Source organism: Temnothorax nylanderi, unplaced genomic scaffold, assembly GCF_030848795.1.
Source record: "Temnothorax nylanderi isolate EJ_2023f unplaced genomic scaffold, tnyl_v1.0 TNYL_tig0097_pilon, whole genome shotgun sequence".
NCBI classification, from domain to species: Eukaryota; Metazoa; Arthropoda; class Insecta; order Hymenoptera; family Formicidae; genus Temnothorax; species Temnothorax nylanderi.
In genome coordinates, this window is record NW_027249159.1 from 479,578 (window position 1) to 503,242 (window position 23,665).

Consider the following 23,665-nt stretch of genomic DNA (forward strand, 5'->3'; position numbering starts at 1 on the left):
TAAGCAAGATAGGGTAACTAACTATACGTACCTTTTTTGTAGAGCGTAAAATTATCTACAATAATGATCTGAACAACATTGATCGTCAAGTCAGTCGTTTAGCTTGCATGCGCCGCACAGTGGGACATTTTGACGATCTAGGCGCTCAAAAGTCCAAAAATAAACTTTTTTTTAAACATTTAGCGCTATAACAAATGTTATTATTAAGGTTCAACATTTGCAAAAACAAATTTCTTTACGCTTTATGATGCCTACAGCGGATATGAGAGAGGTTCAAACTGTTCACTATCGAGCGAGTGAACCGGATGCTCGGCGCGTCATAAGTATCAGTTGCTTTTATTCGCCGATCTTAAGCAAACAGCTGTGACCATAATTATTACACCTGACGCCATGTATACTCCATGATTAAAGGTAACTAAACATATATATACAGTTTTGTTTTAGTAATCCTGATGGTTCGTTTTTTATAGATCAAGATACAGTTCAGAAAATGAAAAATTGATATATATCTTGCCTAAATGTAAACTTTTATATTGTTATAGCACAAAATAGCGGATTGATCTTTTCATAGATCGAAAGTAGAAGTATTTAGGTCTTCAAAACATTAAAGACATTTTGCGATTTTTTGCGATCTTTCAAATAGTGCGTGTTTTTGTAAATGTATGTGCTTACGATCTGGCAGGCGCGCGCCGAGGCGCACCGTGTAGACTTTTACTTTGTTATACTATAAAATAACGGATTGATTTTTCATATATCGAAAGTATGTAGAAGTATTTAAGTTTTTAAAACATTAAATTTTACGTTATGGCTGAACTAGCTGGAGCTGTACTGCTGCTGTACGGACAGCTCTGCCGCGGAGTGCGACTTAACGATATTAGTACCGTGATCGGTGTTTCGATGTCTTCAACTATTTCGTCGTATCTACGTTATAATTGTAGGGCCCGGATGTTCGGTCGAACTTTCCGTAAAGGTATTGTGAAAAATATCGTGTGCACCTCGGGGCGAAAGCTTTTTCAGACTCGTGTGATTTGCAGCCCTGCCTCGCCTTCGCGCTTGTACAAATTCCAGAATAAACACAAATACAGACTTGTTGCATAGATTGCTAGTTACATCTGATCCGTTTATAGCGAGTTTGGGGAAGCCAGTTTTAACCAAACAAAACGTGCTCTCATCTGAAATATTGCCGTTATTATACGATCACCCTCTCTCTCTCGGGAAAACGTCGAGAGTGAGGCGAATTCTAATGAAAGCTGTGATTCAGATTCAGAGTAATATGCAAATATTATGTCAAAGTTTATGTTTATGTTTACATTTAGTTTATGTTTAGATTTAGGTTTATTTCAAATTTTTTTTCTTCAGAAAATCACCTTTGTTCATAAAATTGCTTTTTTATCCATAAATAACTAATAAACACACTACTTTCTCATTCAAAAACGTTTTCTAGTATCATTCCACGTCAGCTTGAACGAAAAAAAATACAAACTGGAGTAGATATTTTGTTTCAGATTTTTGAGCGCCTAGATCGTCAAAATGTCCCACTGTGCGCCGTCAAACTCCGAGACTCGGATCCTAAAAACCCTCGATTTCATCGTTTTCTTGATGTTGCGCCGGTGATTTTTTTCCGTCATTTAAAATGGAATTAAAAATCACACATCATCTGAGAACTACAAAGAATACTTTTCATGGTGCAACCGATTTTTTAGAACCTTCTTCTTTAGTTTGTAGCTATGTAAGCAAAAAATTTTGATTTTTTTATTAACGCGCAAAGTTAAGCGTTATCTGACCTGTGCGCAATATTGGATAACTTTGCGCGCCAATAAAAAAATCAGCGTTTATCGTACGAAAAAAAAACAAAGGTCCTTTTTTGTTGCAAATTTTGTCCACAACAAGATGCATACGATAAAATTCGTCTCAAATAAATTCTAAGGCCTGAAAACAGCGAAAAACTAAAACTATTCAAAAAAATCAAAATTTTTTGCTTACATAGCTAGAAACTAAAGAAAAAGGGTCTAAAAAATCGGTTGCATCATGAAAAGTATTCTTTGTAGTTCTCAGATGATGTGTGATTTTTTGGGAATTTTTAATTACATTTTAAATGACGGAAAAAAATCACCGGCGCAACATCAAAAAAACGATGAAATCGAGGGTTTTCGGGATCCGAGTTTCGGACTTTGACGGCGCGTGCAAGCTAAACGACTGACTTGACGATCAATGTTGTTCAGATCATTATTGTAGATAATTTTACGCTCTACAAAAAAGGTACGTATAGTTAGTTACCCTATCTTGCTTAGTTTTCGAGATATTTGAGAAAAAATTTTAAAAATCGTGTTTTTTGTTCATAATATTGTTAATAACTTTTTATTCCGCGTTAATTTTGCGAAGCAAAATAAATCCCACTTATAGCACCTCAAATCAAAGCGATTCATGGTGGTTGTAACCTGGAAGGATTAATTGGGCGACTCGATGTGTAATATGACTGACCTACACTACTCCTCGCCAAACCGAACAATCGAACGGTTCGCGTCCGACTGGGAAGGGGGAGGTCCCGGTAAGTTTGTTTATACCACAAGTGATGTATATATGTATATATATACGCACGAACCAATCGGCGTACCGAAATATGATGACCTGCACGCTGATTGGTTTTTGCGTTTACTATACTACTCGGTAGTAATATAAACAAGTTGTCCAATCGGACAGACGTATAAGATAAAAGTTAGAACAAAGTGGGTTACACATATTTTAATATTTTTAATATCTAAAATTATATTTTAAATTTAATTAAATATTTTAGTATTTAATATTTTTTAAATTTTAATCCGAAAATAATCTTTTTTACATTTATAAGTATTCTTCTGATAATTTTACGAGTTTTCGATAGAATATTCGACAAATGCAAATTCTAACTCCCACTATTTCTTGTTTAATTATAGTTTCTGATAACTATATAACGCATATAACACGCAGCAAAACATTTTGTGTGATAAAAAAGAACATAGTAGCCAATCAACTTTCTTTTACGGATATATATTTTTTCTGAAAATGCAGAGCACTCCCAATGAATACAACGTCCTAAATCGGGGACATAAGACGTCTTAAAGATGTCATTAAGGATGTATGTACGTTCAGTCAAAACAGAGGGATGAAGCTGAAATTTACATAGATTGTGCACTTATATATCCCAAAAACCTGTGTTAAATTTGCGATCAATTGTCCGACCCGTTTCTGAGATATTTGCTTTAAAAGTTACAGAAATTGTATATATAGAATATACTTCCCATGTAAATATCATAATATGTATCTCTGCTCATGTACGGTAAAAATAAATGAAATTTTTATGGTACACTTCTATGACATCGAGAATTGCAATTACGGTTTTTTAAGTTTTTCTGTTAATATTTTTTTTTCAATTTTTTAATGATTTATTTAAACAATATCAAGTACAAAAATGGGAAAAAATTGTGATTTTTACGCTTTTTCTGTCCCAATGATAACATGTTGTTTATGAATAATTTCTGAGACTAGCTTTACACTGTTTAATCAAGAAAACAAAATTATACTACATATACCCACACAGCACAGGTAGATCCTGAGAATGTTCTCAGTATATCACAAACGTAGATTGTGTATATCCTGTTGATATTCGAAATACGTCTATGATATTTTGAGAACGTACTGAGGATGTTCTAATGTCTGCCCTAAAAGCTTACTCAGTATATACTGAGAATATTTCTTGGTATATTGTGAGTATATTAAAAAAATATTTTGATCACATTACCAGTATCTACTAGAAAATATTTTGCTTGTTAACAAACCAAACAAATAATTTTGTTGCGTTAATGCAAACAAATTTTTGAATTTTGCTCTCTGTCGACTCTTACCGAAGAAAGTTTAATGCCCTGCAAAGCAGGTATAAACGAAGGCCCCGGATGAGGAGCACACTTCGTAAACAAAAAGGGTTATGTCAGAGGCCCTGCTGGTGAGCACGTCCTGACTGGCAAACTTGAGAACGCTGGAGAAACCCTGCCGAGCTGCCCTAGATATAGGAGTCGATGTTGAATCTTAATTACGCGAAAGAATACTGGCGATGCGCCGCGTAACGGGCGCGAGCCGAACTCTCCTGCCGCGCGAGCTCGCGCTGCCGCCCGCGTGATAAATTTCGAATATTGTTAAAATATCAGTAAAATAATATACTATTCTGATAAATTTAGCATATCCTGAAAATATTCGATAAATAGACCGAATATTACTGATAAATTTCGAATATTCTTAAAATATCAGTAAAATAATATACTGCAAAATATATTATAGAGATATTATCAGTATATCTTGTACATCTATAGTATATTGAGTATTAATTCAGTATATACGAATGATATAATGTGCTGTGTGGGTAGCTATAGGTAAAACATCCTTAAGATGTCTTCAAATGGCTGCACTATTATAGTTTAGAGTTTTATCTTTTTTTCCTTCTAATGTGGAGTAAAAAAGATAAACTCTGATCGAACTAGTGCAGCCAGTTCAGCAATAGAAAATAAACGCCCAAGCCGCCATTAAGATCATATTATAAGACATCTTGAAGACGTCTTATGTCCTGATTTGGAACATGCGCGTTGGGCTTCGATTTTTTCCGACCTTTTGTGTACATACATTGACGAGATTTAATTCGGTTCCTCCTCTGCGATCGCTAATTTACCAATAATAAATGGTAAATGAGGAGAAAGCGAATTTAATTTCGTCAGCGCACGTATCTTCGGTATCATCACTACTCGTTATGCAAGCCCGTGGACAAGCGTGCGATGTCAGCGCGTTCCAAAACTCATCCGAAAAAGGTGTTCGGATTGTTCCATTGGCGTGGATATTACGTAGCGTAGTATGTATACTAGAGTCCCTAACTCTTATATAGGGACTCTAGTACATATATACGTATCGCGCCGGTGTTTTTCACAATCGTGTATCAAGACAAGATATGCGTTTATCACGATACAGGCGCCTTGTACCCGGAATTTCTTAACCCGAATCACCTCTGGCATTCCCGAAATCCCGAGTTAACGCTCGGGCATGGCCAATCGCGGGAAAGTGAGCGAGAGGTCACCGACATGTGGAGGGGAATGGGTCACGTGATCGATCGAAACTCCGACTGATCCGGAGCGAAAGCCGACGGCGCCGACGCGTTGCTGAATTCTCCCATTCCCCATCCATGAAGCTCACGAGGAAGACGTTTGGATTATCTCTGCGCTCCAGAATACGGGCAAGATGAGTCTGTAGTTTAACGAAGAACTTGCACACGCAAGTGTGCCAACGCCCCTTAAGTAATCATGCCGTAAGTAACAGAATTTCACTTGTCTCGTGGGTTATTTCGCGTCGCGCGTCCGGATCTGAAACGCGCGTGCCGCAACGAGACCGTTTGGCCATCTTGTGAGTCATCATGGACGCGAATTGGTGTCATTGTGGAGACCGCGATGGAGAGTATGGAGACATGGCCGTTTGCCTACGTCGCGAGACATTTCGTCGTCCGATCGTGCATCGCGTTGATATATGCGACGCAAATATCGCGATTCGTGCACATTGCCCGATCTGAACCCGCCGAGAGATCTTGCCAAACGATAGCCTCGCATTGCGTCATGATGCATCATACATTGATACGTAACTGTTGTTCGGTTCCCCAGTATCTGCGCGAAAGAAAAGTCATCTTCCGTCAAGATAAGCGGGAAATAATCATTGATTTCCGGCCCGAGACTTGACATTTGCGTCGTTGTCCATTTTTCGGATGTAAATAATAATTTGCAGAATTTATGAAAAATGTATTAATTATATTAAAAATATATAGAAAATTTATGGTATTTTTTATTATGGCTGAAGAAGACTCGGTGTAGTACCAATTTATTTTTGTATATATCTATTAAAATAATAATACATTAATTAAGTTAATTGTTAATTGTTAATTGTTAATTGTTGTTTGTTAACAACTATTGTTGCTCGTTTATTGGCCTTTATCATTTATAGTAGAAAATTTATGTTCTCTTTAACAGAGAGAACTGCGATTAATTTCCATTATTTAAGTACTACATATCGTTTATTTGCTGCAACAATGACAAAGTTTTCCAGAAAATAAGTTTGAATGTTTTGAATTAACAAAGAAGTCAACGCTCTGATTATGAGCTAAGCTATGTAAGAAGGTCAACGGTCAAAATACGAGCAAAATAAGGATGTTGGTTTCAAAATAAAATCTAATTTATTTACAACTGTATTTATGTCTTTCTACCAATGCAGATTAACTTCAATCTCGATTTAACTTACTTTTATATTTTTTTTAAAGTAGAAAAAAAATAAAAAGTAAGTTAAATCGAGATTAAAATTAACTCTCCGTCTATATACGTGAGTCTACGGCGTCAATCAAAATGATATCTGTTCGTAATTATAAAACCTGCTAAAAAATATTAAATAAACTATGTTTATCAAAATTATTACAAAATCGTCAACTTTAATGGAGACACATGTTTCATGAATTTTTTCAAATTTTTTAAAATATTTTAAGATATAGGAAAAAATAGCGTCGAACGTAACAGACCCACGTATACACTCCGAGAGTGCAAAAAACGTACACACAGATGGAAGATTAATCTGCATTGGTAGAAATGGTCATTGGTTTTCTTTAGCAACAATAATTCAACATGAAAAAAGAATAAGAAAGTCAAGATTAAAAATTAATAAAGAGGAAGAGAACATATAAAAGTTAACATATGACGAATAATGCAACATCGTTTTTGATTCATTGACTCAATATATTTGTGAACACTTTAATTTATTCTTATGATATTCAATATTTCTATTTTATACACTCTAACAATGGATTTGACCTCTGCCATATTTCTTATCAAACAGACCAGCGTTGTATTGTTGCGATTTTTATTCGGTTATTATATGAATTTAATCATGGTGATACTTTGTAATTAGCTTATATGTTCTCTTTCTCTTTATTAACTTTTAATCTTGACTTTCTCATTCTTTTTTTATACGAAATTATTGTTGCTGAAGAAGACTAGATGCAGTCGAAACATTCAATTGTTTTTAATATACTATTATAAATAAATTCGATTTTATTTTAAATTACCATTCTTATTTTGCTCGTATTTTGACTGTTGACTTTATATAGATTTGAATATTTTGAGTTATTAAATACTTTATAATATTTTTAAATACGATTTTGGAGTAATAACTGATTGTAAAAGAATAAAAATATCTAATTATATATTAGCTCTTTATTCCATGTATTAAATTCTCACCATTCTTTTGCAAACAACTCAAAAATAATAATTTTTTAGTTATGTCTTTGTTGTAGCAAATGTAGCAAATGAACGATATACACATATCTTTGAAAAAAAAGTGAAAGGAGAAAGTAAATTCATCAATTTAATCATTTACATATTGTAATGAAAATCACGGAAAATATCGGAAAAAGCATCACTGTAAATTGGAATAATTTTTACAAGAAATTAAAAATCAGTCATTTCGACTGCTTTTTGGTAGTTCTAGTTTGGCGTTAAGAACATCTACTTAATGAGCATAAAAATAAACAAACAGGGGAAATGTTTATTTTTTTCTTTCTTATTAATATTTTTTTATAATTAACATGGAAATTATTCTTTATTTTTCAGTGCCAATATGGCGCTCGCCGCGAGCTACGTCGCTAACCCGACACAAATTTCTTTTCATCATTCTTTAATATCCCTCGGTTGGATTTGCATCGAAAATATCATCGAATCGGAATCAAGATCAGGAGATGTCGCATTTGTGGAAGGACGAGCCGGTGTCCCCCAGTGGGTCACCGCCGCTAGATGTTGATGTTGAGGATTGGCCTTTATATGAGTCTGTAGATTTCTCTAACAATGCTGCGGAAATTGTTATGTACGATGACAATTTCTCCCGTGCACAAAGGGCAACAAAATGTCTAGAAGTATTGGACGAATGGATCAAAGACGAATATATCAAAGAAGGTAAAATATCTTGTTAAATTAATTTTAACTTACTTTTGTTTGACGGCATTTATATCAGTGATAAAAATACTTATATCATATATATAATGTTAAATCAGCGACGTAAATCGGTGATAATTAATATTCAATGATATTGTATCTCATGTTAAACAAAAAACTGGAGAGATCTTATAATTATCAGTATCTTCAAATGTACAATATGTACATACATATGTAATGTTTTGTTATTCTAGAACATGATTAACATACAACACAATTTTAAAAATCTTGCATGAATAGCCTTATCTCCTTAAGCTCTTATCTAAGAACAGTAAAAGTCAAGTCAGAATTATAAATCAGAATATATGAAGCAGAAGCAGTAATTGTACATATGAAGATAAATAGAAAATTATATATCATAAATATTAATTTTCTTCTTCTTTTCTTTATAATGTAAAAAACGTGCATATCGCAATATGAGTTAACAAAATACAAAAATCTATTTGAAAACGTAACTTCTAATCTTAGGTCATTTTGATTTTTGCTTGACCTGATTTTATAAATAAGATTTATATATAATATAATTCAGTAAATCACTGATATGACTTGAGTATTTCTACTAAATGTCATTACTAAATTAGATGACGAATGCTATGCTTTAATAAATTTGGAGTTTATTTTTCTTGAGCAAGGAAAATTGCTATTTGAAAAAATGGCGGTATTTTTGTAGTAACTTTAATTTTCAATGTAATGTTTCCGTAATTAAAAATTGCATGAGACTACTGTGACAAAACTTGCTCGAATTTAATCTCCAATTTAATTAGAGAGAGAATTTGTCATTAAAATTAACATATTGAAAATATGAAACTCAGTGTGTCAAAGATATTCATCCTAGTTTGTTGTCAAGGCTCTGGCAGATTCCGTCGAAACTTGTTGCTCAATATTCTGAAACATTAATGAGCCAGATTTACATTCTTGACAAATTATTATTTTTTTCTTTTTGCTTTTGTTATCACATACAGACATTGATACGGTTATTTGTTGTGTGACGAATAGCCCGTAGCTAACAAATGTGCATCGGCTTACCGAAATAATTAATCAAAAGGAAATAAAGTGTCAAATTTATCCAGTAATTTTTTTAGAAATCGGCGACATTTATCATAATGTCTAATGATTCTAACGTCACAAGAGATAATTACTTATACATATAATTACTATAATTGATTAGTTACGTGACTACATTTCAAGATGGAGTATATCTGCATGAGCTTTAATATAACTGTCGCGCACCACTTGCTTCAGGGGAAAAAAAAGGCTTATGTCTGGCGTCAAGTCACAGAGATCCTCATGTTTATGTAATTACATATCGCACAATTTTCACACATTACATCGCATCTGGGCGGTGAGAAATCTCAATCGCCATATTATCGCTTTACCGCATATTAAACGACACCGTTATTAATAGGCGGATTTAAACAGAGACGGTCGCGCGTCATAGACCTCGGCAGGGATAACGCAGTGTTCTCGATATTCCAAAGCGAGATGCAAAAGACTTCTTTATGCTTTCGAGCGATACTTCGCAATATCCGCGCGCGCAGATATAATCGAGCGGCAGACCATGGTAAAGGACACAAGACTCGCGTGAATGCGCATTAAAGAATTGCCTACTTTTCACATTTTTCCCTACTGCGCAAAAAAAAATGTGAAAACTGGTATTTTCGTTCGATTTCGTATCCCGCTATCGCTTTCATTCTCTCTCGCTGGCACCGCTCGGCACATGCGTCTCTCTTTTTCTCCCTCGCTCGCTCCTCGTCGCTCCAGCGCGCTCCCTCCTTTTTTCTGCAAAAGAGAGTGGGACAAACTGGTTAACCTCTACGACTCTACGCGAATGGCTCCAGCTTGTGGGACGATAGGGGGGTGACGGCGGTGTCAGCGGCGCGATTGATAGAGGAGGGAGTAGGGGCGACGGAGGGGAAAGTCCAAAGATAAGCAGGAGTGGTTTTCTCGGCAGTATACAGGCCACCGAAGTCCAATTTGCACGAACGCCGTTCGCTCGAGCCGTCGCGCTGCATCAGTATTTAATTACTCGTCCGTCTACGGAGTCCGCGACATCTCGTCTTTTATCAGTGTCTTCCTATCGCGGTATCGCGCTCCATCTCTGACACCTCGACTGTTGTGCGCGCTTATCTATCACGTGGAAACGGCTTTTTCCCGCTTCTGGGATCTCCGTCGGTTTCCCGCGCGAACACGGAAAATTCCGCGTGTCTGTCCCATGCGGAACGGAACGCGCAGTTCAGTCTCCTCGGGTTCTTCGTACTGTCGAGCAAAGAAGCGGAGCTAAAGAAGCGGAGCACGCGGCTCCCGTGAAATTGCGCACCGGACGGTAACATTGGACACTCGCCAACACCGAGAACACGTGGTCGCGCATCGACGACAACCACGTGTCGTGTTTCAGAAAGATCGAGATTCTCGGAATCTTCACGACACAGAGACGACAGAGTACCACGTCGAGCATCACGGTCCGGAGTAAGCGCGGGGCGAGTTGTCGCGAAACATCTGCGAGACATTTGTGAAAGCCGGCGTGAGAAGCATCAGCAGGAGGCCACGCGTTTTAACGGATATTTGTCTGTGCATGGGCACGACCGTACAAGTGGTGCCCTGAAGAGAACGGTGGCGCGGCGCCGGTAGCCCCTATACGAGACTGGCATCATTAAAGTTGATCCGTGAAAACGACCGGTCGTCTCGATGGTGGAGTGTACTAATGTTATATAATAGCATGCAGTTCGCATATCGGTACACGTGGAATCGAGAGATCATCGTCAACTCCCAGAAGCTCGTGAAAAGACGCTGAATATCGGCCGAGCCCGTCGCGATTACACGTGGGAGGATCGCACGTTCTTCTCGACGTCCACGTACGAGCCGCGGCAGCGCGCTACGTCGGCGTTACCGAAGAAACGAACGTATTGGGATTATCGGCCCTTACCAACCAGCTACATTAGATACAAACTCCCACCTGATCTCTCTCCCGTCCCTTTAACAAGGAAAACACACCAGACCGCGCGCAATTACCATGGCTGCCTTATGTTACAGCGGTAGGTTTCCTTCTCCCCCTTTCGTTCGCTTCCCCTCCACCCAGACGGGTTGCTCCAAGAGTCGAGGCATAATATAGAATTTATTATCTGGGCGGGGGAGCAGAGGGGACAGAAATGTTATCTGGTCACATTGTAAATGTAGACATAACGATCTCTTGGTTCTGTGTTAGTTGTATGGTTACTATTACAGCTGCTGGCATGACGTACTTCGCGTTCTTTATAACGCGAAATAATATCGAAACGCTCGCCAATTAAAAGGCATACCTCTGTAAGCCTGTTACTTTCCTCACGTAAAATTTCGTTCTACGAATGCAACTCGATCGCTTCAAACAGCATTTGCAATGTTTAACGCATTGCGCTTTTGAATAGGTTTTCTTTATTCATCAGAAAATCAATCCGTGAAATTGTGCGCTTTTAGTCAGCAATTAAAATGAGCAATTCGTTGTATACAACATACTTTGGTCCTTCTAACGTTAGGTGAATTTTCTTTTCAAGGTGTCTATTTAGAAAAATCAGGGCATTCTGTGAAAAACCAGAAAATTTTTTTAAAATTGTTTCTTTAAAGATCTCGCCTTTATTTTCTTTATAGATCGTGTATGTTTTTATGTGGAGTGCTTCAGAAAGAAGAAGTCTGTTGTATCGGAGATGAAATTCTTTGACACACTCTTAACTTTTTTCTCCACGATTATATTAGAGTCCCTCTAATAAGAGTCGCGATATCTTGAGTTCTGGCAAAATTCTGCGAGAGAGAAGGATATAAGAGAGAAAGAGAAAGCGATATACAAGCGATATACATTCATATCGCTTTTTCTTTCTCTCTTATATCTCTTTCTGTTTCTCGTGCTTTTGCCAAGAAATGCGAACCAATCAAAAGTTACTGCTCTGTGTCGCGACTCTTATTAGAGGGACTCTAGATTATATGAACTAATTAAAAAGCCCACATAATAAACGAGTTTATTTTAGATTTGTACCTAAGGATTTTTTTGAAAACTTGAACGAATTTAAAAAATTCTTCCAAGATTTAACCCTCGCACTTATTTTTGCATACGTATATAAGCCACACTGGAGTCTGGACGACCCCAGCCATTTTTCGCTCATAAGTTTCGAAAAATCAACGTATTGTAATGTTTTTTTTTTCTTTTTTTCAATCGATCGTAAATTTTCTATGAATTATGATGTTAATCTCAGAAATTTTTTTTGTCAAAAGAAAATTATTATCAAAAAATACTCATTAAAAAATATAAATGATAATTCCAAACGTAGTTCCAAAATTTCGTTGGGGTCCCTGAGATCCCGGTGTGGCTTTCGAGGGTTAAGTAAACAACATCCCGATGTTGTTCGTCATCGAAACGTATCTCGCACACTTCCCATTAGCGCTCGGCGACAGATGAAACTCCAGACTTGCGGCCCAGCAGAGTTTGAAGTGAAAATAAAAGATAAAACGCGAAATCGCATACTCCATAATGTAAACAACAGGCATACGCGAATATCAGGAGAATTCTCAGCAATATATTTGGCACACATAAGTATTAAGTATCGCTTAGAAATTTATAATCTATTCATATCGATCTCGATATCACTTATTTGCACTTTTAACACGTTATCAAGTCAATTGTCCCGTTCGTTACGGAACATTTTTGTAAAACTATATTACTGATTATGAGATAGATATACCGTTGAAAAAAAATCAGTCTTATCTCTAGGATACTTGATAGATATCAATCCATTTCCTTAAGAGAAACAGAAGAGTATAAAAACTATAATAATAAACTCAACGTATGTACAAAAACTTTTAAGAAAACAGATATGCGAGTGTTAAAATAATATCATATTTAAAAGCGCTGTTACACGTGCGCGTACATACATTTTTAGAGATACCAATTAACTGCACTCGCGTATCTTTGTTTTCCTGAAAGTTCTTTGTGCATTTCTAGCATTTAACGTCATTCGAATACAGAAGTGGTCTTATCTAACCTTCTGCCCCCTGTATTTAAACGAAGATAACATCCACTAGCTGCTGCTGATCAAAGTTTCATAAAATAGGTCACGGCTGTCGTAGAGAGTGCGAAAATTATTCAATTGCAACGTCACGCACTCCCAGGTCCTTGGCCAGCTACATCCCCGGAAAGAGATCGAACTTTCCACAAAGATAGAGCATTTTAAAAACGTTCGTATAAGGTCGAGTTCTGTAAAACCGCCGCATATGCAGTCATTAAAAGCGATTTAAAAAAAGGACATTTTTTTCAAAAGCGTCACTTTGCATACGGAATAACAAATCGCTGCAACAGCCAAGCGATTGATCTCATTTTAAAATGAGATTGCAAATGAGGAACTTGTTTTCCTAGTTAACGTCCATGAAATTGTATTTAACGCGCCACACCTATTTATTGTTCGCACGCGTTGCAACTGTTAGCTATTGGCTCGAAACATCTCGATCGTTTTAATCGAATTCACGTTAGATATAAAAATATTGCCAGCCGTGTTACTTGGCAGGGGGCACGATTACATAAAATTAATCTCTTTTCCCCACGAGCGCGCCAGCTGATACCGTAGAATGAGGAAGAGAACTCGACTTGATGCCGCCGATAAAACATGGAAAGATGGATAGCGTAATTTCCAGAACGTAATACGCGGTAAACAGTTCTTAACGTTATGGGAAATACGGGGATCGATCATTCTCTAGACGTCGTTGCATATTTGCCGCCCGTGCCGCGTTTCCAGAGGCGCGCTAAAGCTATTGCGTCTCACGTTATCCAATAACAATGCACATATACCAGGAAATATAATATCGCCAGTGTGATTCATTTGCAAACGAATGAATGCATCACGAGCGTGGCTGGCGCGCGCGAACTGATACGCGATGTCAATTAGAAATAGGACGGGCGCGTTTCGATCTACGGCGCCGTCGACGTCGGTCGCGGCGTATCCCGACGCTGCCCAAAGAATTGCGCAATATTGCTCGCGCACGCGGACTGCGGAATTCCTCAAGCAAGAGTTTGGACACCGTCCGTCATTTTCAGCCTAACTATGATGCGTTTTTCAAAAATGTTTTCAAATCAAGTTTAATATCTGCACAGTTTATTGATACAAACATGAATTTAATTCAATAGTTCATATGTATAAATATTATTATTATTATTACAAGTAATCTGTAAAATAAATAAATTTCTTTGTAGTTAGCCTGAAACACATATGATCAATCAAAAATTGTTTAAATGGTGTCCAAACTCTTACTTGAAAAACTCTAGCAGATTGTCGCACGGAGAGCAACATCAAAAGTTTAGGCATACAAACAACTACTGTACTAATCAAGATTTATTGTCCGTTTGCTTGCAGAACACTTCTCTGATTGGCTGGAAGAAAAGATAAATTTGCCGATATATGATAATCTATCCTATTTCGAAAACAACCTAAACAAACTGCCGCAACCAACTGCTCCGTATCCTCTCGCGAAGGTACCACAGCAGCAACAGCAACAACAGCATGACAACACGCAAACCCTCTTGCAGGAGTTCGAAACGGTTTTGACCGACGTCGAGGCTTGCCATCAGATAATTCCGCCAACCAGTTCGACGCTTACTCCTCCGCAATCGCCCTCGCATAAAACGATCAATGTGGACACCCAATTGCTGGTTACCTTGCAGCCCGTGCAACCGTTCGCCGGCAATCAGCCGATATACGATATCGTTCCATCTGAAGAGCCGACGTACGTGAGCGATACACCGCGTCAATGGAACGTCGAAAGCATATCGCTGAATCCTCTCGGCGGGGATGTTGCGAATGAATTGGCGGTAGTGGACGAATACGTTCGCTCGCACACCAAGGATATACCGTCTCCCTCAAGCCCGTGTAGTTCCGGTGGTAGTAGCATTTCGACCGATGACTCCACCGACGATCCCGATTGGAATTTCGAAACCGAGAGAAAAAGCCTGAAGCAAACGGTTCACGATTCTTCGAAGCTTCGTCATAAACCGTACTCTCGATCGTCTCTCGATGACAAGAAAGTAAGGAAGAAGGAGCAGAATAAGAATGCGGCTACTCGTTACAGGCAGAAGAAGAAACAGGAGGTCAAGGAGATACTGGGCGAAGAGCGCGAACTGGCGGAGCATAACGAAAAGCTAAAAGAGAAATTGAAAAGTCTGCAACAAGAGATAGGATATCTGAAGGGATTTATGAGGGATGTGTTCAAGGCCAAGGGTTTTCTCAAATAATCCATTCGTCCAGGAACCCTCACCGCCGTCAAAATAATTGTTAATTTTAGATATTATATCCATTAGTTTTTTATTTTTAGATGTTTTGTTTTTGCCACTAACTATTTTACAATTGTACTAATATTTTTAATACGGTAATTCACGTTTCACACGTTATCTGTTTGTTCGTGATTTTCTTATTTTTTAACAAGTATTCGTCAATATATATATATACACAATATATATATATCTATATATATACGTAATAATGCGTACGCAGCTTTTTAGAGAGAGTCTACAGACAAACAAATCGTACCTACTCGAAAGAGAAGGCGCATGCAAGGATAAAACGCGAGAAAGAAGTCTAAAGTTACACCTACTTTTAGAATAATATGTACATTAGGGACGTCCTAATAATCCACTAGAGAACGGGATCCATCAACATCTAAGCATGGTGCGTTAGATAACGCGTGTAAACTGTCGAGTACGCACATGAAGCTTTAACGAGCGGAAACTTGCTTACTCGTACGCATTCCACCAGTTATCTACCGCACCTCTCACGAATGCGAATCTTTTCATTCCGATTAATTTTTACCCTTTATTGCATATTATACTTTCATACGGCAAATTATGTAGAATATAATAAATGGGTTCAATGAAACAAGTGTACAAATGTTATTTACTCACTAGAGATCTGCTTGCAGGCCGATGACTGTTTTATTCATCCGAATAGAATTCAGGAAAATTCTATTCATAATTTATCTAATGTGAAAAGCATCCAACACTGTCAGCATGTATATACATCGATCCTTTATTGTTCTCTAATGAAGAAAATCATTGTCAAGAGAAACTATACATTACAAGAACTGTATGTGCTTGTTGCCAGACGAATCTTAGCTCGCAGATAAATAACTTGGCAGATTAAAATTTGAGATAAAACAACGTCTACTTGAACGATGATGCACCAATATTTTTATTACCGGAAAAAATCAGAGATAATTTCCACAGACGAATTTAGAGTCCAAAAATGTGCATTGAGTTACTCGATGCACAGATTGTTTACATTATCACGCTATCTGATAAAACAGGCTTTGACAGGTTTAATTATATGTATACGATATATAGCTCTAGGAGGGGGGGAGTGTCATCAGGTGGTCTCGCTCGAAGATCATAATCAGCTTTCTTCCTAACCGACGCCTTTTATTTTCTTGTTATCTGTATTATTTATAAATTTCTCCTTTTAACTGCACTTCCTGTATTTCGTATTTTCTGCTCTCCGACCCCACTTGAATTTCAGATGTATATAATATTCTTGTTTAATTTTAATATCATGTGTAGGAACAGTGCGGCTAAAGGGAAATTTCATAATATTTAGATTTATACATTCAACGGGCATAATATTTAGATTTATACATTTTCACCTTTTTTGCACTGGATTTACACCTGATATGATCTCGCATAAGGATTTTTTTTTTATTCCCCTTACTGAGACACCCGAGAAAATTTCCTCGTTCTCTCGTCGGCCCTGTACAAACATCGTCGTAGTGGGGCAAAAGTAGAAACGGCAAGAGTTGGGCAGCCTTCCCTCCCTCCTCGATTCCGCTGGCCTGAAACTCCCGAGAGGCCTGTTAAATTTAACGGGACAGTTTTAAGCGCGTTCGTGACATTACCGCCGATACAAAAATGTAACTCGCCCAAAAAGAAAGGGACTAGGGCCAGGGTACGGCAAAAGCGGGAGAAATGTTTTCAGATTACGGCCGCTATATAAGCAAACACAGACAGAGCTATCGTCCTTTTTATCAGTTAAAATCTCGCACGCTAGACACGAGTCGCAGAAATAATTTATGCCGCATTTCTTGGTTTTGACGTCATCGATATCGATTGGCCGACCTTGGGCAATTTCTTTCTCTATTTTGTACAAGATGCTGTACACATACATACAACTCATTAATATTTAACGAATTCTTGTTTTTTCTTCTCGCGCGCGCGTGCGAAAGGCGAATTTTCGGAAGTTTCTGCGGGTCGCTGGCAGCCAACATTGATAAATCCGAGAGTAGAGAAACGCCCGGACGGAAAAAAAATGTTCAGAGAGACAAACGCAAAACGTATACAGTAATTACTCCTAGTTCATTGTATCTTTATTTTTTTTTTAACACACGAGTGCACACACACACTCAAATGCATAATTATACACACGCACACGCACGTGTGTATCCCAGATAGCACAGATGATCATTATGAACTCAAAAAGGATTCGTGAAATCCTTTTTGAGTTCATAATGATCATCTGTGCTATCTGGGATGTCTTCCGTCTTTTTATAATATTTACATACGATATTAATACAACAAATGAGATATTTCAACAGTTGTGACGTAAAATAATGAAAGTCGGCTACACAGAAAACTTATCAAATAACGCTAAACTGTTCGTATTACTTGCGAGAAATGCAATTTTGTCGAAAATGTAACGTCTTCCCACATCTCTTAAGCGTCCACACTTTACTATATATATACAAAATACCACATACATTTATTACGTAATCACATATATTCATATATGTATATATTTTTTTTCTGTCGTTTCCTTGATATTCGTTTATTATTTGCGACGAGAAAACCTGTTTTCTTTTCTCTTGGAGATAACATATAACTATTGTCCAAAGTTGATTATTTATTCCGTGACCTTCACAATAATCTAAATTTCATTTATAATAGGTGATTATCATGAATGTAATTAACACGTTTCGGTGCGAATTTACTTCATCGCGGATCCCGAGCTCCTGGAAGTGTAACTCTCTGTAGAGTCTCGCAATCACATGGCACATATTAATTTATAGATTCTTAATGTCAAACGTTAACTGCACAGCTCACACATCGATCGATAACGATAACGTGTTAAATACATATTTAACAACAACATTCTCTCGATTTCAATGATAAAATGCATGATCGTATGATATAGATCTTTTTATGTAATATAGTTAATTTTACTCACTATGCTTTTATACTCGTTTCTAAATTAATGTACATGTAATATACATGCGATTAAATCACCAAAGTAAACGTGAAAGCACCCACAAATTAAGATAACAAGAATAGAATATTGTGCAATCTAATACTTCACATGATCAAGATTCGTTTCACTATAAAAATGTAGATCTGAGCCTTGCACGGTAGTTCGATGCGGGCACACATATAGAGATATACACACACTGTATACTTAAAAATATGCATTATAATTTAAATATAATTTAGTTATAATACATAATCGAAGAATCGGGAAAAAATCATTATCGGCGTCCTGTTATCGCCACTTTACAAGAGCAAAAAAAATAAGCTGACAACCCAATTGATAGAAATCCAAACATAATTATAATTTAATAGCACAAATATTTTCATGACGCTCGATTGTAGCATGCTTTACGGCAGTATAATAAATCTAACGTCCGATATATGTATATAAATAAATTCCTGGAATGTTCTTGCATAAAAATTCGTTATGAGTATTTGTAAATTATTAGACTTGGTTGAATCACATAATTAATTACGAGTCATCATATTGATTATCTTCTTTATAAAATTAATCATCATATAAAACTTATTAAGTGACTATATAAAATAAATGTATATCTGAACAAATATATTATAACTATACAAATTACAACATCTCTTATTCTGTCCAAACAACATCTAAAACATAAATATATAATTAATCACAATATGCTCTGTCTCTCTCCTCTCTTGACTGAGATATGCATTCTGCCCTTTTATATTATGTATCTTCTAGTAAGACGCAAAAAATAAAATAAAACGTAAACTTAACAAAATGCAATGTATATCTATATAGGTTGCCAATTATATTGTCTCCCATGTGTGGAAGCCTAGGAAAAGTGCTTATATTTTAGCTCAAAGAAATAATTAAGCGAGAATTCTATTAAAAAGTTTGGAAGGTCCTATGTTGTCGTGTCGCCTTCCTCTTGTTCGAGTCTGGAAGAGCCGCAGACGCGGCATTTACAGCATACGATGCAAGGTGCCGCTAATAACAGCAAGGGCGATGCGACAAGTAGAAGTATGCCAAAACCAGCGAAGATTCCGATAACTTGCGTTCGATGCCATATCACGGACGCACGTGAGTGGCCCAATTTATTCTTACATGGTCCCTTGTCGTAATGTCGCAACAGAAAGTCATCCTGCGCATCAACAATTCAACAATCAATTTACGTCTAGTGGCAGCATTATCATGTATAAAGGCAACGTTAGCAATGTTAAAGCAATGTTAAAGATTTGGAACGTAGACCGCATACTTTCTTTACCGTCTCAAATACTTACATCTAAGGATGCTAAGCAGTACCAGCAAAACACGTGTTTACATCTTTTGCACATCATTTGAGCACAACCTTCGTCCTTTTCTATCGGCACGGAACACATAGGACAACACTTAATGTGATCGCTACCGAACGGTATTCCTAATGGAAGATCTGAACAGGCCCCGTTGTGCCAAGGCTCACGACATACTGAACAGAAATTTGTGGAGCAGTTGGGACAGTGAACAGGACCTAAAGGAGTGCCGCTCTCACTGTTGCCGTTTATCGAACATATTGTTTCACAACCCGCTCGTGGACACCACGCACGTCCTTTGTCCATTGACACATCTGCACAGAAATTACATTGACTGTATCAAAATGTTTAGTGCGCGGGCTTGATCATCTCGCGCGAAAAACTACACTTTTGCATCTGACGGTGCAAAACTGTTGACGATGCATAACTGAATATAGACAGAGAATCCTGCACTTACCTCTATTTAAACGAAACTTGCAGTGCTTCTCCACGAGTTCCGTGTTGACAAGACTTGATATCTCTTTCAAGGATAGTATGGCGCCATGATCACACTGAGCATCAGGACAACTAATTTCATACGCACCTTCCTCAATCTCAAACTCTACGTAGGCACGCATACACTAAAAAAAAAAAACAACAAATCATTAGAAGACAAAATCATAAATAATCTCTTTAATGTCTAACAACGCGCACATTCTTTCCAAACTGACAACAGTTTAACAACTTACATCTTTACAATAGGAACAACCGCATCCCTCGATCTTAAATGTTTTGGAGAGAGAAGTGTCGACGAGACACAGCTTACAAAATATCCGTCCGATTGTCTGCTGCGAGCCCGCAGGAACAAAGTTGCCAGCGGCCAGGCTGTAGCGCGAGCTGGACGCCAGGGACAAGAGGCTGGAGCAGCGGGAGCAGACTCTGCTGCGATTTATGGGTCTCCCCTCGAGAGCCGAGGTGCTCAGTCCCACGGCCGTCTCGCACTTCCTCAACGCGCCCGGGCCCAGGTTCATCCAGCTGCCGCCACGTGCCTCGAGGCTCGCGCTGCTCTCAGGACGCAGGAGAGGCGCGTCCGCCTCCCTGCCGCCCGGCGCCGTTCTCTCCGTCAGGGAGAGATTCACCACGCTGGCCTCCTTGCGTATCAGGGGCAGCCGGATGCCGCTGATCTTGGACGCCTTGTCGATCTTCTTCTGGCTGGCCGTGATCTTGGCGGGTGGATTGACGGCGGTGACCGAACTGGTGGCGGCACCCATGTCCATCAGTGGTGCCCGTCGTAAGACGAGCGAGTGTAGGCTAGGCATCCCCTGGACGTCGCTGCCGGTTACGGACGACGAGGAGGCTCGAGTACGCCGTTCCCCCCGCGGCGAGGTGCTGGTGCTGCTCCCTTCCGCGCCCGTCGTCGTCGTCGCTGTTCGCTCGCCGCTGGCAGTAAGGGAACGCATGAACCCGGATAATCATATGTACATGGCAAACACGCACGGTTCACCCCGGTGTAGCTGCGCGGACGTCGATGGACCCACGCGCCGCTCGTCATAATCCCCGTCGTTCCGAGCCTCCGTCACCTCCCGCACATCCTCCAACGTGCCCTGCGCGTTAAGCTGCTGAAACGGCACCGTCGTCGAACCGCCGCCTCATCGTCCCCGACGATGTCGTAACTCGACCTTTCTCGCACCTGCTGCACACCGTTTGTTTGACGTTACATTTAGTGTTTCGTGTCGCGGTATCGAGCCCGCGGGACGGGCATGTCCGAACGCTGGACACCACGACGTACGGAACACCCACAACAGCTGATCGTCCTCGGCGCCTCAAGACAGACGGAGAAAGAGAGAGTGTGTGCGAGCACGCGCGCGCGCGCGCGCGCGTGTGTGCAAGATAACCGTCGGCGCGAAGGAGCGCGAGCAAACCGGAGTATACGCGCCGCACTGGCGAACGTGCCGAGCGACGATGCGCGCTCGTAGTGCTCGTACGCGAAACGCGACGCGCGGCACCTCAACGATGAACGGTCTCGCTGCGCGCTATCGCGCTTTCCTGCTCCTCGTCTACTGCTATAGTGATCGCCGCAGGATCGTCCGCTTCGTCGTCGTCGTCGTTCTCGCCGCCGTCGTCGTTGTCGTCGTCGTTGTCGTCCGTCGTCGCGCTTTCACTATGTGTCCACGAGACGCGTCCCACTCCGTCGTGTCACCTATGTCAGCGCGCCGCGGGCTTTGCCAACATTTTCACCTTCGCTGTCGCGTATACACTATACACTACTGTGCGCGACACACGCACACGCGTGCGCACACACAGAGTCAGAGAGAGAGAGAGAGAGAGAAAGAGACCCGTGCGCGCGCGCGCGCGCGTTCATAAATTATCCGACCCGCGATAGTACTTCCGCTCCCGCTTCCTCATTTGTTTTCCCTTCTCGCTCTCGCCGAGGAACGCCACGGTCGCGACGCGGGCCACGGGCCACCCTCGCGATTAGCGGGACCGCGCTTCTGTTTTGACGTTGTCGCATTGACGTTATATATACACACCCTCCGCGGGTGATTCATTTGTTGGCGCGCATCGCGCGCGCGAAAAGTCGCGCGGAAGAGCTAGCTGGCGACGTGCCGCGGGCGGGAGAGAAAGAGCGGTGTGGTTCCCGCGAGGGAATTCGCGAAAGCGCAATTTCGTTACTAATAACGTGACGTTCCGTCGAATGGTCGAATTCGCGTCGCCGTCCGATTCCGCCTAATTCAGCTACACCTTCTGCACTTTACTCCTCCTTCTCCTTCTTTCTCTCTGCCCCCCGTATCTTCGGCTCACCCGGGCCCCGGGCTTCAAGCTCGCAATGTGCGCCTTCTGTTTGTCAGCTAAACTCCCTTATGACCTGATTCTTTTGTATTAAATTTTTACTTACAGTTTTAATTTGGGATTTGCGCTGCCACTAATGTTTTTAAATGAATTAGCGTGTCCTCAAGATTTTGTCAAGTTAAGTGCAACGAGAAGAAGCAGCTGACACGAACGGATCGATGACCGTTCAATCGATTGCGATATTGCTCGTTTTTTTTTTTTTTTTGCGCGATAGGTATATAGGAATGTTGCCAAGATTCGATACGTCGCTTCCCAGATAATTTCCAAAATCGGGACATAAGACGTCTTCGAGATGTCACATTATAAAACGTCTTAAAAACGTCTCAAAATATTATATCCCGATTTTTGACATTGTGTTACCTGATGGGTTGCTTCGACAACACTGTCTATACGACAATCTTTTCTAATGTAAATAATTAAAAATCGACTCAATTAATTAGCTCGATCGTGATCAACGTAGCGATGTCGCAACGATCCAATAAAATAGCCGCAATATTGCTGCAATATTGTTGAAATGGTCTGTGCTGTATGACAGATCGATAGGCTGACGTTGCATAATTTAGAGAGATACAGACTATATTGATTAATCTCTCTTTCGAAACCGGAGGAGCATAAGAAAAAAAGGGAAGGGAGAATGGAGAGGGAGGGAGAGAGAGAGAGAATCATTTATTTTCGCGAATTATATATTAAGTCTGGATTATATATCAAGTCAAGTTCCGCTAGGAAGCTCCTTAATTTCTCCTTGACAATACTAATCGTAATTAACTCATCGCATGACTAGTGACATTCGTGGAATACATCCCAAGTAGCAAAATGACGGACGTCATAATGACGGTAAATTTTGGTCACAAAATGACCGATCAGATCAGACGTCCTAAATAGGTCTCGTGAGACCCGAAAATGACGTCGATATGTCACATCCACATGACATTTTCTGACGTCTTATTGACGACAAAAATAGGACCAATGTACAAAACATACCGGTTTCTAGAAATTTTTTTTATGAAATTAAAATGTTAAAATGTCCACTTGATAAACATTTATTTAAAAAACGTTTTTTTTTCTTTATCTAGGAAAAAAAACGCTTTTTTAACTGTTTCTTTACATATCGTCGTGTGCAATATAGCCGTTCTCTCAAGGCGGTCACCCATCCTAGTACAGTACCGCGCCCGTGTTGCTTGACTTTGATGATCCAGGGGACAGTTTTTTTTTTTTTTTAATAAGGATAATTTATTAACTC

General features: G+C 39.3%; 2 protein-coding genes across 3 annotated transcripts; one reads left to right on the forward strand and one right to left on the reverse strand.

The window, feature by feature from the left end:
- Nucleotides 1-5,162: 5,162 nt before the first annotated feature.
- On the forward strand, nucleotides 5,163-15,922 carry Crc (bZIP transcription factor crc). 2 transcript variants are annotated; one of them, XM_071711252.1, is made up of 3 exons: nucleotides 5,163-5,323; nucleotides 7,659-7,997; nucleotides 14,405-15,922. In XM_071711252.1, exons 2-3 carry the CDS (start codon nucleotides 7,784-7,786, stop codon nucleotides 15,277-15,279), a joined length of 1,089 nt encoding a protein of 362 aa, XP_071567353.1. In that variant the 5' UTR covers nucleotides 5,163-5,323; nucleotides 7,659-7,783; the 3' UTR covers nucleotides 15,280-15,922. The 2 variants fall into 2 exon arrangements, with proteins under 2 accessions (XP_071567353.1, XP_071567355.1); XM_071711254.1 differs by lacking the exons at nucleotides 5,163-5,323; nucleotides 7,659-7,997 and adding an exon at nucleotides 9,994-11,068.
- Nucleotides 15,923-17,374: 1,452 nt separating this feature from the next.
- LOC139775328 (probable E3 ubiquitin-protein ligase RNF144A-B) lies at nucleotides 17,375-22,026 on the reverse strand. The gene is made up of 4 exons (XM_071711251.1): nucleotides 20,325-22,026; nucleotides 20,054-20,216; nucleotides 19,588-19,910; nucleotides 17,375-19,448 (listed from the first exon to the last, which is right to left on the reverse strand). The coding sequence occupies exons 1-4, from the start codon at nucleotides 21,033-21,035 to the stop codon at nucleotides 19,212-19,214; spliced, it is 1,434 nt and encodes a 477-aa protein (XP_071567352.1). The 5' UTR covers nucleotides 21,036-22,026; the 3' UTR covers nucleotides 17,375-19,211.
- Nucleotides 22,027-23,665: the final 1,639 nt, after the last annotated feature.

What these genes read in the sequence shown, in the direction of transcription:
- Crc (XM_071711252.1), top strand. Translation starts at nt 7,784, where the DNA reads ATGTCGCATTTGTGGAAGGACGAGCCGGTGTCCCCCAGTGGGTCACCG. An exon ending in AGACGAATATATCAAAGAAG is followed by an intron (nt 7,998 to 14,404) that starts GTAAAATATCTT and finishes GTTTGCTTGCAG; the next exon opens with AACACTTCTCTGATTGGCTG.
- LOC139775328 (XM_071711251.1), bottom strand. Translation starts at nt 21,035, where the DNA reads ATGCGTTCCCTTACTGCCAGCGGCGAGCGAACAGCGACGACGACGACG. An exon ending in GTTGTTCCTATTGTAAAGAT is followed by an intron (nt 20,217 to 20,324) that starts GTAAGTTGTTAA and finishes TTTTTTTTTTAG; the next exon opens with TGTATGCGTGCCTACGTAGA. An exon ending in ACTGCTTAGCATCCTTAGAT is followed by an intron (nt 19,449 to 19,587) that starts GTAAGTATTTGA and finishes GTTGATGCGCAG; the next exon opens with GATGACTTTCTGTTGCGACA.